Source organism: Balaenoptera borealis, assembly GCF_965194805.1.
Source record: "Balaenoptera borealis genome assembly, chromosome: 16".
Taxonomy (NCBI): Eukaryota; Metazoa; Chordata; class Mammalia; order Artiodactyla; family Balaenopteridae; genus Balaenoptera; species Balaenoptera borealis.
This window is the reverse complement of record NC_138872.1, coordinates 28264385-28278520: the sequence shown is the minus strand read 5'-3', so window position 1 is coordinate 28278520 and position 14136 is coordinate 28264385. Positions and strand designations below refer to the sequence as shown.

Here is a 14136-nt window from a genome sequence, read left to right as displayed (position 1 = left end):
AGCTGGCTTGGTGATCTTTCAAAATATGAATTCTGCCCTTGCCTTACTAAAAACTTCCCTGGGGACTACTAGCACCATGCCGCTAAACTCCAACCCCCAGCACAGACTCAGGAGGTGGGGGGTAGGGGGCTGTGTGCCTTGAGGGCCCGATGCCAGGCTGGGGGCTTGGGGGTGTAGGATGGAACTCCATCTCCCCTTGGGCCACCTTTCGGTTTTCTTCCTTTTGTAGGCAGTGCACTCAGCTTTTTTTTTTTTTTTTTTTTTGGCCACGCGGCACGGCTTGTGGGATCTTAGTTCCAGACCAGGGATCGAACCCAGGCCCTCAACGGTGAGAGCACAGAGTCCTAACCACTGGACTGCCAGGGAATTCCTTGCACTTTTAGAACCTGTCCATCTTTCCTTTCACACACCTCTGGACAGGCTGGCTGCATCCTGAGCTATGTGCCAGGTGTCTCCAGCAATGACAGCAGTGTGGAAATCCCCTACAAAGTTTCCAAAGCAGGTTTGAGGGGCCCAGGCACCTGATGCCTTCCCTAGCCATCCACCCGCAGTTCTCCGTAGCTACACACTGCCCCTAATTGGCTGTTGCATCAATTACATTTGTTTCAGGTCCAGGGAACAGAACCCACTCTAGATCAACATTTTATAAACATCTAATATGTCATCTTGTGACCTTAAAGGGAACCAGCTCTAGCACGAAGCCCACAGCCTAGACAGCAGAGCAGAGATACGAAAGCCCGTGTCCCTGTTACCTGCAGCCCAGAGCACCTCAATTAGCATATCGTCCAGTCTGCTTTTCACAGTCCTCTCAAAGGAAGCCCTCCAGGATGCAGCTCCGGCTCTCCTCTGCCCTGTCTGGCTGCTCCATCCAGCACCTTTGCAGCCTCACCTTCCTATGCCCAAGGAAGGAACCCACTTCCTGTTCCTTCTTCTGTCGCGGTTTGCGCTCCTCAGGGTTCTCTCCCAGACTCCTCTTCTCACTGTGTATTCTCATGAGGCAATCTCATCACACCCATGGCTTCAGTTTTCACCCACATGCAGATGACTCACAAATTTACATTTGTGATAAATGTAATGTAATTTACATTTACATTTTCATTTCTGACCTCCTCTCTGAGCTGCAAATCTGCCTGCAAACCACTGCCACATGGATATCCCAAAAGTACCATAGGCCAGCCCAAGTCTGAAGCCATGATTTGGTTCTCTCCTGTGTCTGTCTCCCCTACCCTTCCATCCAATCCATCAGGTTCTGTTTATTTTTCCTCTTCGTCTTCTCAGTCTCCACCCTAGTCCATAGCTACCATCATCTCTTACCTGAACAACTGGACCAGCCTTCTCACTGGTCTCTCTGGATCCATTCTACCTCCACCACCTCCCTCCCTCTCTCCACAGTGACCACAGGGATCTTTTAAAAAATGCAGATCTGATCATGTCACTCCCATTCTTCTTCCCTGTTTGAATGCTTCAATGACTTCCCACTGTGTGTGGGGGGAGGGGGGAGAGGAACCAGCCTTCAAAGACCTAACTGATCTGACTCTTTCCATCACTCCAGCTGAACCTTCAGCCATGAGCCCCTTTGCTCTTTGAGTTCCAGCCACCTCTGTTTAGCAATTTTGCTCCCTCCTACCACAGGGGCTTTGCATAAGCTGTTCTCACCACCAGTAACATACTCCATTTGCACTACCATTACCACCACTGTTGACTAGTTATTGCCTTTTCATCCTTCATCTCTCATCTGGATGATCACTTCCCCAAGGACCACATGATCTTGGTTCACAGCACTTACCATCAATGCACACTTTCCCTTTAATCAGTGTGATTATTTGGTTATTCTCTGTCTCCCCCATTAGATTACAAGCTTCATGAGAAAGGGACTGACAGTGTCTTTTTGCTTATCATTAAATTTCCTGGGTCTAGTGCAGTACCTAGCCAATAGCAGATAACCAGTAATTATTTTTTTAATGAACTACACACATTTAAGTCATAATAACAGTGGCTTATGCTTAAAAAAAAGTCTTTATCCCTCATAGCCATAGATGATTGGTTCAGATGTGAGCATCTGACTAGAACTTGGAAATTTCCTCTCTCCCTCTCTCTGAGTCATAAGACCTGTAACTTGAGAGCTGTGGCTCAGATTGCTAGCTACTTATCAGCATACTTTCTCTCCCTCCTTAGTAAGAGAACTCCATTGTCAGCTGAGCACATTGCCACATTGAATGAAGACTACATATCCCAGCTGCCCTTGCAGCCAGTGGTGGCCATGTGACCAAGTTCTGGTCAATGACATGCAAGGGAAAGTGTTATGTGGAACTTCTGAGACAGCACCCTAAAAAGGAGGTGGGTCATATCCTTTGCCTTTCCATTTCTCCACCTTCTTCCAGGCTGGCACTTCAGCAGCAGTCTTGAACCAGGAGGTGACGCTGAGAATAAACACCTTACTCTAAAATGATGGCGTTGACAGAAAGGACCCGTGCCCCTAGTGACGGTGGAGCAGTCACCCCAGCCCCGGACTTCCTACTTCCAGCTTCTCTTTCGTGAGAGGAAACACATTAGGGTGTTTTAAGCCTCTCTTGTCAGGCTTCTCTTACTAAAAGCCAAATATAATCCCTGTTGACAGCCACGTTCCTGTTATGTGGAAGTAATCCCTCCGCCAAGCGACAGAAAAAAGTCTCTGAACCCACTTTTCCCTGAGGCCCACCTTCACCCCACAGTCAAGGGCATAACCAAGTGTTCCATTTTCATTAAGCTAATTCACATTGGCTTTCTTCACTTGCAAGCAAGGGTCTGGGCAAATACATTGAGACTAGTCTAGAAGTGCAGACACAGAGAGACCTTCGAGATCTATTATTAATTTAAAATGTAATCAAACAGGTCATATTTATTGAGCACTTACAGTGTGTTGGGCACTGTTCTAAGGACTTTACCTACATCACCTCTTTTCATTCTCTCAACAACTCTACAAATTAGGTGCCATTATCATGGCCATTTTGAAGGTTAAGAAACCAAGGCACAGACAGGTGCCTGGCCCAAGGTCACATGTCTAATAAGATGTGTGTAATTTTAACCCAGGCAAGGTGCAGAACTATTGGGGATGACCCATGAAATTCCCCCTTTGCCTTAGTTTTGGCTCCCCAGTAGCAAAGGCTTGAGTGCAAGTGGTTTATTTGGTAGGTGATTCCAGGAAGCAGGAGTGAGGGGGCAAGAAGAATGAGACAGAGGGTGTGTCAGTGGTGCTAGGTGAGTCTGGGTTTGCAGCTATGACTTCCAAGACTAGACTGGAAAAGGCCATGAAGCTTCTGCCAGGTTCTCTTGTGACACTCATTCTTGGAAGCCAGCTGCCATGCTATGAGCAAGCCCAGGGCACATGGAGAGGCCCCGTGGAGGTGTTCTGGCTGATAGGCAGGATGGTCCAATGCATGAGTAAGTGAAGTCACCTCCAGATGATTCCAGCCCCAGCCATCAAGTCACCCCCAGCTATTGAGTCACCTCCCAGCTGATGGCCCAGACATTTCAGAGAAGAGACAACCAGTTCCCACTGTGCCCTGTCTGAATAACTGACCCACAGAATCTGTGAGGATAATAAAATGGTTGTTTTATGTCACTACATTTTGGATCAGTTTATGTTACAGTGATAATAACTAGAGCAGCTCCCAAATATAACTACCTGCACACAAGTCCTAGTCTCAGGGTCTACTTTTAGGAGAATCCAAACTAAAACAAAAGGATATTGTGTAGATCCCAGAATTTCTCCAGCTTCCAGTCCCAGGCTTACATTAGCCCCAGTGGAAGGGACCTCATCTTAATCCCAACACGAGGCTTAAGTCTCCATCTCATTGGTTTAGGGACAAATGGGCCGATATAATAGAACTGCTGATTGGGCAGGTCCTCTTTCCCTTCAATTCTCCCCCTCCATGGGGTCTGCCCAAGAACCATACAGGAAAACTAGGTTGTAGCACCAGGCCTTGCCAGTTCTGTTCAGGGATCAGAGGCCATGAACTTCAGGGCAGGGTAAACCCTCTTGAGCACAGAGGTGAATGGCAAATAAGCTAAGCCAATCAGGGTAATTCCACTCCCCTTGCCAGGGATTGGTTTAGGCATGGAAATGTGATATAATCTTGCCAATGAGACATGAGGAAAAGGCTCCTGGGCAGGGGGGTGGGGAGGTAGGGGATGGTTACTAAAGCTTTCTTCACTCTTAAAAAGAGGCACAAAGGGATGTCGATGTCCTAACTTCCACCTTTGAAAGCTGTTGTATGTGATGCTTGGAGCTACAGCTACCATCTTGGGACCATGAGGGGCAAGGCTGAGTATGAAAACCAGAATATGGAGGATGACGGTACAAAAAGCTGGGAAGAACCTGACATTGTTCAACTACCTCTTCGCCAATCTTGGATATGTCTACCTCCAGACATCTTAATTATGTGAAAATACAAGTCTTCTTAATGCTTAAGCCATTTTGAGTTGAATCATAGGTCTCTCAACATACAGAATTTGTTGCCAGGAGTGAGGGTCTCACTGGGCATACCATGATGAGAGATTCAGGACAAATCTCCATTTTTCCATCCCAGAAGCGGTTCCCCCTGCCTCTTCTTACTTTCTGAAATTAGGAAGTGGTTCTAAGAGGGACAATTTCCCTCTTGATGAAATTCTCTAATTCTCAATAATTCTGGGACTGAGGTGTGGGTCTTAGCTCTACATCCTGAAACAAAGTATGGTTTAGATGCTCAGAGGGGTTATATTGTGGAACTGCAGAAAGAGAAAGGTTCAAGTCAAATTCATAATGGCCTCAGCATTCCAAGGTTTGCAAGAGATTAAAAACCCAACATGAATGATCTTCAACAGCAAAATGGGGTATTGCACAATTCACAGAGCACTTATTATGTGCTTCTTCCCAAATCACACTCAACAACTTTGAGTGATGGGCAGCATTACCCCATTTTGCAGAGGCTTCAGAAAGTGTCCGCAACTGGCCAGTACAACAGCCACCCAGCCCGCCCCCAGGGATAACTTCTCTGGTTTTTCTCCAGCTGAGAAGGCGAGTATGCATTCCCCATGCATGTGACAACCAGGGTGAGAAGAACCACCAAACCAGACTTGCCTGTCTTCAGCCAGGTCTGGGGCTGTGCCACCTGCCCGCTTTTCCTCAAGCTGTTTAGCTGGAATATTCCTCCTATCTACCTTTTATTCAGCACGTTTTATATGCCAGGTACCTTTCTAAACACTTTATGTGTTATTCTCATTTACTCTCCCTGGCAATTGAGAGAAGAAATCGAGGCACAAAGAAGTTGAGTACCCCACCACACACACACACACACACACACACACACACACACACACACACACACACACACACACACACAATGTCACACAGCTAGTTGGTGATGCAGCCAGGATTTAAATCCATGCCATTCAAGTGATTCCAGATCCTACCCTAAACCATCACCTGCTTCTTCCCTCTCACTCTCCAGGACCAAGCCATTTTCCAGTGTGAATACCACCCCTCCAGGGAACATTTCCTGGTGCTCTCAGTCAACACGGCCTCTTCTTCAGCACTCTGGGTGTCTGTAATGAAACCAGTCACCTTCCTTTTTTTTTTTTTTTTTGGCCTCACCGTGCAGCATGTAGGATCTTAGTTTCCTGACCAGGGATCGAACCCACGCCCCTTGCATTGGAACTGCAGAGTCTTAACCACTGGAAGGCCAGGGAAGTACCCCAGTCACCTTCCTTGATTACCACTATGTAAGCACTGATTTACCCCCAACCCTCTTCTCTATCAGCCATTATCTCTGAGTGTCCTCACAATCTCCTCACAACCATTTTACAGATGGCTGATGCTCAGAGAGGTTAAGGAACTTGCCTGAGACCACACAGCTAGTGAGTGGCCAGATGGGATCTGAACCCAGGTCAATCTGTGCCAAAGCCGTAATGTTGCCATAGATGCTGATAAACACCTGAGATTTAAACCAGGAGCCTACCTCCCTCTGGCTCCAGAGGACACTGGGTGCTGAACCTGGGCTCAAGGGGATGGAGAGTTTTAAACAGAAGAGTGGGGGTGGTAGTCAGCATGTTTGGACCTAAGTCATCACCACCACCCCTTGCAGCTTTGGTGTCCTCATCTATAAGCAGGTGTTCAGTGGCCTGGGACTCTGAGCTCAGATAATCTGACTTTCATTTTCAGCGGCCCTATCTTGGACAAGTGCTTCAACAATCACACCTACTTCCTAGTGGCGCTGTGAGGATGCAACGAGACTATTATTGTGGAACTCCAGGGCAGTGCCCACACACTGTCAACATGATTCCAAAAGGCTCCTTGTTACAGTTACTTTTGCTGAACCGAGGCAACCAGCGGTGGGTAGAGAGAGAGAGCACTCTGGAGCCTGACTGCCTGGATTTGAACCCTGGTTCAGCCACTTACTAGCTCCATGACCTTGGGCAAATCACTTAAAAAAAAAAACAAACAAAAAAAAACTCACTGTGCCTCAGTTTCCTCATCTGTAAAATGGGAATAATAATCATACCTAGCTTGAAGGGTTGTTTTGAGGTTTAAATAAGTTAATGTACATGCAAAGTGTTTAGAACAGTGCCTGACACAGCACCAGATTCAGCAGATTCGTAGTATTTCGAATTATTATCACCTCCACGACTATTACCACTAGGGATCCAAGGGCTGGGCAGCCAAGAGCCAGGTTTTGCCGACTCACCCTCGCTGGGCAGGTCCAGCACCCTCCAACCCGTGTCCCCGCCCCCCCCCCACCCGTGACCCTGAGTCAACCCCAAACTGTGCGCCACCCGCGCCCCTCCCGCCCCACGACCTGCAGACTCACCCTGAGTCAGCCTCCCCGGGCGCTTCCACTCCCGGGACGCCGCGCGGCAGAGGGGAGGCGGCGAGGCGCCCCCCAGCGGAGAGCCGGAGCTCCGCACGCGTCCCGCAACGCCGGGAGAACCGAGCGAAGGTCCCGCAGGGGCGCTCGGGGGTGGGCCAGACCACTGTGGGGCAGGGGAGAGAGGCTCTGTGCGGCTGCGCCCCCCGCCGCCCGCGCGTAATGGTACGGCCCGACCGGTGTTAAAGACCTGAGAGGAGACGGCGCGTCGCGAGACCGCGCAGGCTGCGGCGGCTGCGCGATGGGTCTTCGCGCGGGAGGAGCTCTGGGCAGAGCCGGAGCTGGCCGGGGGGCGCCCGAGGGAGCTGGGCAGAGCGGCGGCGCGCAGGGCGGCAGCATCCACTCGGGCTGTATCACCGCGGTGCACAACGTGCCTCTCAGCGTGCTCATCCGGCCGCTGCCGTCTGTGCTGGACCCAGCCAAGGTGCAGAGCCTCGTGGACACGATTCGGGTGAGGCCCCGGGGAAGCCGGCCGCTGGGAGGGCTTCGAAGGAGGGAGGTCGCGCTGGACGCGAGACGGGACTGGTTCAGTCTCAGCCGGAGCATGGCATTTGCTGTGTGACCTTGAGCAAGTGGCTGGGCCTCTCTGGGCCTCGATTTAGTCATTGAGCAAGGAGATTGGAGGAGATGATTAAAATAACGATCCTGACTCCTATATAGTACTTGAAGTGGCCAGGAGCTGTTTTAAGTGCCTGAGCTTCTTCATGCCAACCCTATGAGGTAGATACCACTACTGTTCCCCTTACAGACGAGGAAATGAGACACAAGAGGATTCAAGCAACCTGTCCAAGGTCAGGCACTTTAGAAAGTGGCACAGCCTGTCCCCAGTGCCCAGATGCATGGCCACCACCTTATCCTGAGATAACCTATGTGGTCACTTCAGGCAGTGGCAGTGGGATTGGGGGTGTCCTGTCTGCTGGGAGGGCCTTGTTTGAACTGGAAATGGGGGAGGACGGAGTCAGCTGCATCACAGAGAGGGTGCTCAAGAAGGCTGGGGTGATCCTGGCAGAAAATCTGGGGGAAGGAGGGGACATGTGTGTCAGGTTAGGCCTGCATGGCATCTTGTCCCCCTCCCCCAGACCCTTGGAAGGTGGCCATGTGTGACCTACCAAACACCTCTACTGCTAGCCCGATTGTCTTTCAGTCCTAGAGTTTACACTGCTGTTCCCACTGCCTGGAACTGCTTGCCAGGTAGCCACAGGGCTTGCTCCCTCGTTTGGGTCAGGTGCCCACCTCCCATCAGCCCAGGCCTCTATAGCTCTCCTCCTAACCTGAGGTATTTCTCCTTGAAGCACTTATGTCCACCGGAGTTATATTACACATTTGTTTGTGTTTTATTGTCTCTCCTCCGCCTCTCATGTGAACTCCACAGGAGCAGGGATTTTGTCCTGTCTTGACTGTTTCCATAACACTAGCACGGTGCCTGGCTGTTTGTGATGGATCTGGCCAGGGATGCACTCTCCCACCCTGGGCCTTTGCACAAGCTTTTCCCCTGCCAGTAAAACTCTTTCATCTCTTTACTGTTTCTAACTCCTTCTTGCTCTTTCTGTCAGTGTCTGTGTCTTCCCTGACAGCCCCTGCTGGGTTAGGGGCCTCCTGTGGGCCCCCAGCCACCTGCATGCCCACCAGCATACCTCTGATCCTACTGGCTTGTAATGGCCTCAGACACCTGTCTTCCAAGCCAGAACGATATGCTCTGTGGGGCAAAAACCAGGCCTCTCTTTGGTTACCATATGTATTAGTTTTCAATGGCTACTGTAACGAACACCAGAAACTTAGTGGCTTAAAACAAAGACAGATTTTATTATTTTATAGTTCTATAGTTCAGAAGTCCAAAATGGGTCTCGCTAGGCTAAAATCAAGGTATCAGCGGGGCTGCATTCTTTTCTGGAGGCTCTAGGGGAGAATCCATTTCCTTGTCTTTCCCAGCTTCTAGAGGCCACCCACATTTTTGGTTCATGACCTCTCTCCTCCGTCTTCAAAGCCAGCAACATCAGACCTCCTCTTGTTCCTCTGTCTTCCACGTTTAAGGTCTCTGGTGATTACATTTGGTCTGTCTGGATAACCCAGGATAATCTCCCCATCTCAAGATCCTTGACTTAATTCCATCTGCAAAGCTCCCATGCCATGTGAGTAACATATTCACAGGCCCAGGGATTAGGACATGGACATCTTTGGGGGCCATTATTCTGCCCACCCATCGTCACACCCCTGGTGCCCAGCACAAGGCCTGCCTGGCACAGCTGCCTCTCTGTGCTGCTCCACTGCCGGGCAAGCTGTGCTCCGCGCCTCACTTGCATCAGCTCCCTGACTTCATCAGCAGCCTGTAGGGTGTCTGTTCCCAGTTTGCAGATGAGGAACAATGCCCAGTGTCAAGGCCACTTGCTTACCACCCCTGCCCACACTCCCCCCACCCCCCGCCCCACTGCTCTGTGTAGGAGCTGAGATTCAAATTCAGGTGTGCCTGGCTCAAGAGCCCCAGCTTATAACTGCTGGGTCTTACTGCTTACTAATCATTTCTAGGATAAATGGAATAATGAATCCATCAAAGCAGCCCAATAAGAGACCACCCGAGAACCAGTGGTGGGAGGTCTTCTAGCAGCTCACACTTGATTCGGTCTCCCCTCTACCCCATCCCTCCCTGCCCCAGGCTTTCCCTATGTAGAGGACTACCCATTCTCCGTCTAGATGCTCAGGCCCGTAACAGGAAGTCAACTTATATTCTCCTCTTTCTCTTCTCCTCACATTCACCCCTCCCCTGGGATCTTCCCCCTAAACATGTCCCAAACCTGTCTACCTCTCCCTGACCCCTCCATGCCCTCACCCAGGACAGCCACTTCTGGTGAATACCTGCTGAGGCCTCGCCTCTATCTTCCCTGCTTTTGCCTTTGTCCACTCATCAAGCCTGCTTGCCCAGGACAACTTTCTAGAATGTTCTTCAGATCATGTCACCCTCCCCTGTTTAAAACACTCCAGGGCCTAAGAGGTATAAACTTTCAGTTATAAAGTAAATGAGTCATGGGTATGAAATGTACAGTGTGGGGAATATAGTCAATAACTATGTAGTATCTTTGTATAGTGACAGGATTAGCTAGACTTAATCATGGTGATTGTTTTGAAATGTTTAGAAATATCCAATCACTGTGTTGTGTACCAGGAACTAACATAATATTGTAGGTCAATTATATTTCAAAGACAAATAAACAAACAAACTCTTAGGAAAAGAGACCAGCTTTGTGATTGACTGGGGCGGAAGGTGGGTAAGGAGAGGGAGAAGTGTATGAAGGTGGTCAAAAGGTACTAACTTCTGTTATAAGATAAATAAGTATTAGGGATGTAATGTACAACATGATAAACATAATGAACACCGCTGTACATTATATATGAAAGTTGTTGAGAGAGTAAAATCCTAAGCGTTTTCATCACAAGGAAAACATTTTTTTTCCATTTCTTTAATTTTGTATCTATGTGAGATGACAGGTGTTCACTAAACTTACTGTAGTCATCACTTCATGATGTTTGTAAGTCACATCATTATGTTGTACACCTGAAGCTTATACAGTGCTGTATGTCGACTATATCTCAATAAAACTAGAAGAAAAAAATAAGATAAATAAAACGCTCCAGGGCCTACCCCCTGCTACCTTTCTGACCTCTTCTACTTCTCAATCCCCCGAGTCCCTCTGATCACACTGGCCTCCTTGCCATGCCTGCAATACAGTGAGCTTGTTCTGGCCTCAGACCTTTTGCATTTGCTGTTCGCTCTGCCTGGAATGCCCTTCCCACGGGTAATACACAGTGTGTATTACTGAGCACGTTCCATGTGCCAAGTGTTGTTTGAAGCAGTTTATGTCTATTAACTCACTAAACCCAACAGTTCTATGAGGTGGGTGTGTCATCTTTATCCCCGTTTGATAGATCGGGCAACTGAGGCACAAATATGAATTGCCAAAGGTCACAGAGCAATTAAGTGGCAGACCTGAGATTTGAACCTGGCAGTCAGGCTCTTTCTTTAAATGACTCCACCTCTCTATCTTCCCTAGGGGACTTCTCTGTGTTCAGGTCTCTGCTCCACTGTCACCTCTGAGAGGCCTTGTGGACCCCCATCCCTGTCACGTCAACCTGTGTTATTGTCTTCATAGCATTTATCACTCTAACATTCACTTCTCCATTCCATCTGCCCCACTAGACCAAAGTCCCATGAAGGCAGGGGCTGTGTCTGTACCTTATTCCCAGAGTCTAGAACAGTGACAGATAATATACATGTGGTCTGATAAATGGTTAACAGCCTGGATGGGGGAGCTCTGATTTGTAGCATCTGCCCATTTCCCTGGTGTAAATACTCTCACCGTGGTTGATTTTCATGCTACCAAGGTGATGTCAACCAACTCACAGTTGCCTCTGTGTAACAGTTGCCTCTCACAAGCCAGCACAAGCCAGTGTGAGCACCTAGAGGAGCTCAGCCCAGGTTAATAAAGTCTGCTTTGCAAACTGTCCAGCACTGTGCCACGCTCATTCACCTTGCGCCCTCTTCTCTCCAGGAGGATCCAGACAGCGTGCCCCCCATCGATGTCCTCTGGATCAAAGGGGCTCAGGGTGGTGACTACTTCTACTCCTTTGGGGGCTGCCACCGCTATGCAGCCTACCAGCAGCTGCAGCGAGAGACCATCCCTGCCAAGCTTGTCCAGTCCACCCTCTCGGACCTAAGGGTGTACCTGGGCGCCTCCACGCCGGACTTGCAGTAACAGCCTCCTTGGCACCTACCACCACTGCCACGAACCCAGAAGACACACCTGGCCTCCAGTGGGCTGAGCCATGCAAAGGTGTAGCAGGAGTGCATTCTCTTTGTGCCTGGGGGGGCAGGTCTAACTTGAAGCACCCTCTTTCTTAGCTGTAAGACCTTGGACTCATGACTGAACAGTGTGGGAGCCCCACTTCCCACCTCGGGGAAAATGGGTCGTGTGTTTGCTCTTGAGGGATTATTGAGAGGGTGAAATGAGAAAGGAGATGGGTTTGGAGAGCCACATGCTGCTGGCTCCAGATTCCCAAGGACAAGGATCCTTTTGCATTTCTGTCTCTATATATCATATCATGTGAATACATTCATCTGCAAGTAAAGGAAAGCCTAGGTTCCAGTGGCTTAAACAAAGAGAAGTTTGTTTTTCCACATAGCATGAATTCTGGAGACAGTCGGCTAATGGTATTCTTTTAACAACTCAGCAAGGTTATGGCACACGTCTCTGTGATCCTTTCGGCCTTTCCCACATTGCATGTCACTTCATGGTCACAAGTTGGCTGCTGTACCTCCAGCAATCATGACTGTGTTCAAGGAAGAACGGAGTTGGGGAGGAGGAAGGGCCCAGCCAGCTGGACCTGTCAACTTCTATCATAAATTCAGGCCTTTTTCAGAGGTCTGTTTCCTGCTCTCTTCCCCTGTGTATTTCTACTTAGGTCTCCTTGGCCCAAACCAGGTACAGTTGCCACCCCTACCTGCAAAGAAAGCTAAGACGGCAGGAACACAAATCAATTTAGTAAATCAATCATATCACATCTCCTAGAACTGGCACACTGCCTCCTAAGTAATATTGGAATCCCATTACCAAGAGAGAAGTGAGGAATTGTGTATCAGTTAGCCGTTGCTGTGCAACAAACCATTCCAGAACTTGGCAGCTAAAAGCAAGTTGTTTATTTGCCTAAAATTCTTTGGTTTGGCAATTTGGGCTGGGCTCAGCTGGGCAGTTCTACTGATCTTGCTTAAGGTCACTCATGGGGTTGTATGCAATCAGCTGTCACCCTAGATGGGGCTGGATGGTCTCGGATAGCCTGACTCACTTGTCTGGCAGTAGGTAGGCTATTGGCTGGGTGACTTGGTTCTCCTCCATGTGTCCTCTCCAGCAGGTTAGTTCAGGCTTATTTTCATGATATCATCAGGGCTCAAAGAGAGAGGGAGAGGGAGGGAGGTGTGTGTGTGGAGGGAGGGGAAGAGGAAGGAGGGGAAGAGGAAGGGGGAGAGAGAGGAGAAGCTCCAAGGCTTTTTTGAGTTTTAGGTCAGAATTGGTACAACGTCACTTCTGCTAAGTCCTTCTGGTCAGAGCAAATCAAAAGTTTGGCTTAGATTCAAGGGCTGGGGAAACAGACTAAACCTCTTAGAGAAACTACGCAGGATTCGTGGCATTTTTTTCCACCTATCACAGATGACTTTGGATAAGCAAATAACAGTGTTTCTTTCTCACTGTTCTCTGTCTTGTACAGAGCCTTGCTCTGTCCAGGCTGAGGTCACTAAGACACTAGACACTGTCCTGGCCGTGCAGAGGGAAGGAAGTGATGGGGCAGTGGGTGGTCTCTCCCAGGACTGGGCCCACTCTAGGAGGGGCATCTCTCATCATCTGTACTGGTGGGTTAGGGGGAATGGGTAGGCCAGGTGGGACATTCCAAAGGGACTAATGAAGTCCTAGAGTCCTGGGGGGAAGGGAAGAGATAGAGGAAGGGTGCAGAGTGAGGCGGGCCTTGCTCTCACTGCCCTGCTAAGGGAACTAGGTCATTTGCTGTTTTCAAGCTTCAGTTCCTGCTGCTCAGTAATGAAGACAACAGCTTTCCCACCCATTCTCTGTCCCAGGGAAAGATGACTGAGGTGACCAATGGAATTTAAAAGGTATGTAGTCATAAATGCAGTGTGATATCCTGGACTGGATCTTGGAAAAACAACAAAAGGACCTTAATGGAAAAACTGGAAATCTGAATGAGGTCTGGATTTTAGATAATTTTACGAATGTTGACATTGGGGTAGTCTGGGTGCAGAGTATATGGGAACTCTCTGTACTATATTTGCAACTTTTCTGTAAATTGAAAATCATTCCCAAATAAAAGTTTATTTAATAAAAAGAGAGGCATAATTGCTTTAGACCAATGGTTCAGGTTCTCAAACGGGTTTGCTAAGCACAGATGGCTGGACCACACCCCCAGAGTTGCTGATTCAGAAGGTCTGGGGTGGAGCCTGAGAATTTGCTTTCCTGCCAAATTCCCAGGTGATGCTGCTGCTGCTGTTCAGGGACCACAAGGTGAGAACCACTGATCTAGATGGCATCAATTATTTTCAGATATGGTGACAGCCCCTTCACCTCCAATGGAGAAGAAAGAGCTGAGTCCCAGGAGATCCATGTTCTGGAACCAGCTTGTGCACCAATTCCATATGAAATTGGACAGGCCCTTCCCTGGCGCTTTTTCCAAGCTGTCTAATGGGCTTTACCCCCGAGGT

General features: G+C 49.0%; 1 protein-coding gene and 1 long non-coding RNA gene across 2 annotated transcripts in view; one reads left to right on the top strand and one right to left on the bottom strand.

The window, feature by feature from the left end:
* The window catches only part of LOC309613509, a 32217-nt gene extending 25280 nt beyond the window's left edge, over nt 1–6937 (bottom strand). The window contains exon 1 of the long non-coding RNA XR_014235767.1: nt 6825–6937. This is a non-coding gene — a long non-coding RNA (uncharacterized lncRNA). The remainder of the gene's footprint in view (nt 1–6824) is intronic.
* Nucleotides 6938–7109: 172 nt separating this feature from the next.
* Nucleotides 7110–13765, top strand: SRXN1 (sulfiredoxin 1). Its single transcript, XM_082360367.1, has 2 exons — nt 7110–7332; nt 11423–13765. The coding sequence occupies exons 1-2, from the start codon at nt 7123–7125 to the stop codon at nt 11624–11626; spliced, it is 414 nt and encodes a 137-aa protein (XP_082216493.1). The 5' UTR covers nt 7110–7122; the 3' UTR covers nt 11627–13765.
* Nucleotides 13766–14136: the final 371 nt, after the last annotated feature.

Coding starts and splice junctions, on each gene's coding strand:
- SRXN1 (XM_082360367.1), top strand. CDS start 7,123: ATGGGTCTTCGCGCGGGAGGAGCTCTGGGCAGAGCCGGAGCTGGCCGG. Junction 7,333..11,422: donor GCCTCGTGGACACGATTCGG/GTGAGGCCCCGG, acceptor TCTTCTCTCCAG/GAGGATCCAGACAGCGTGCC.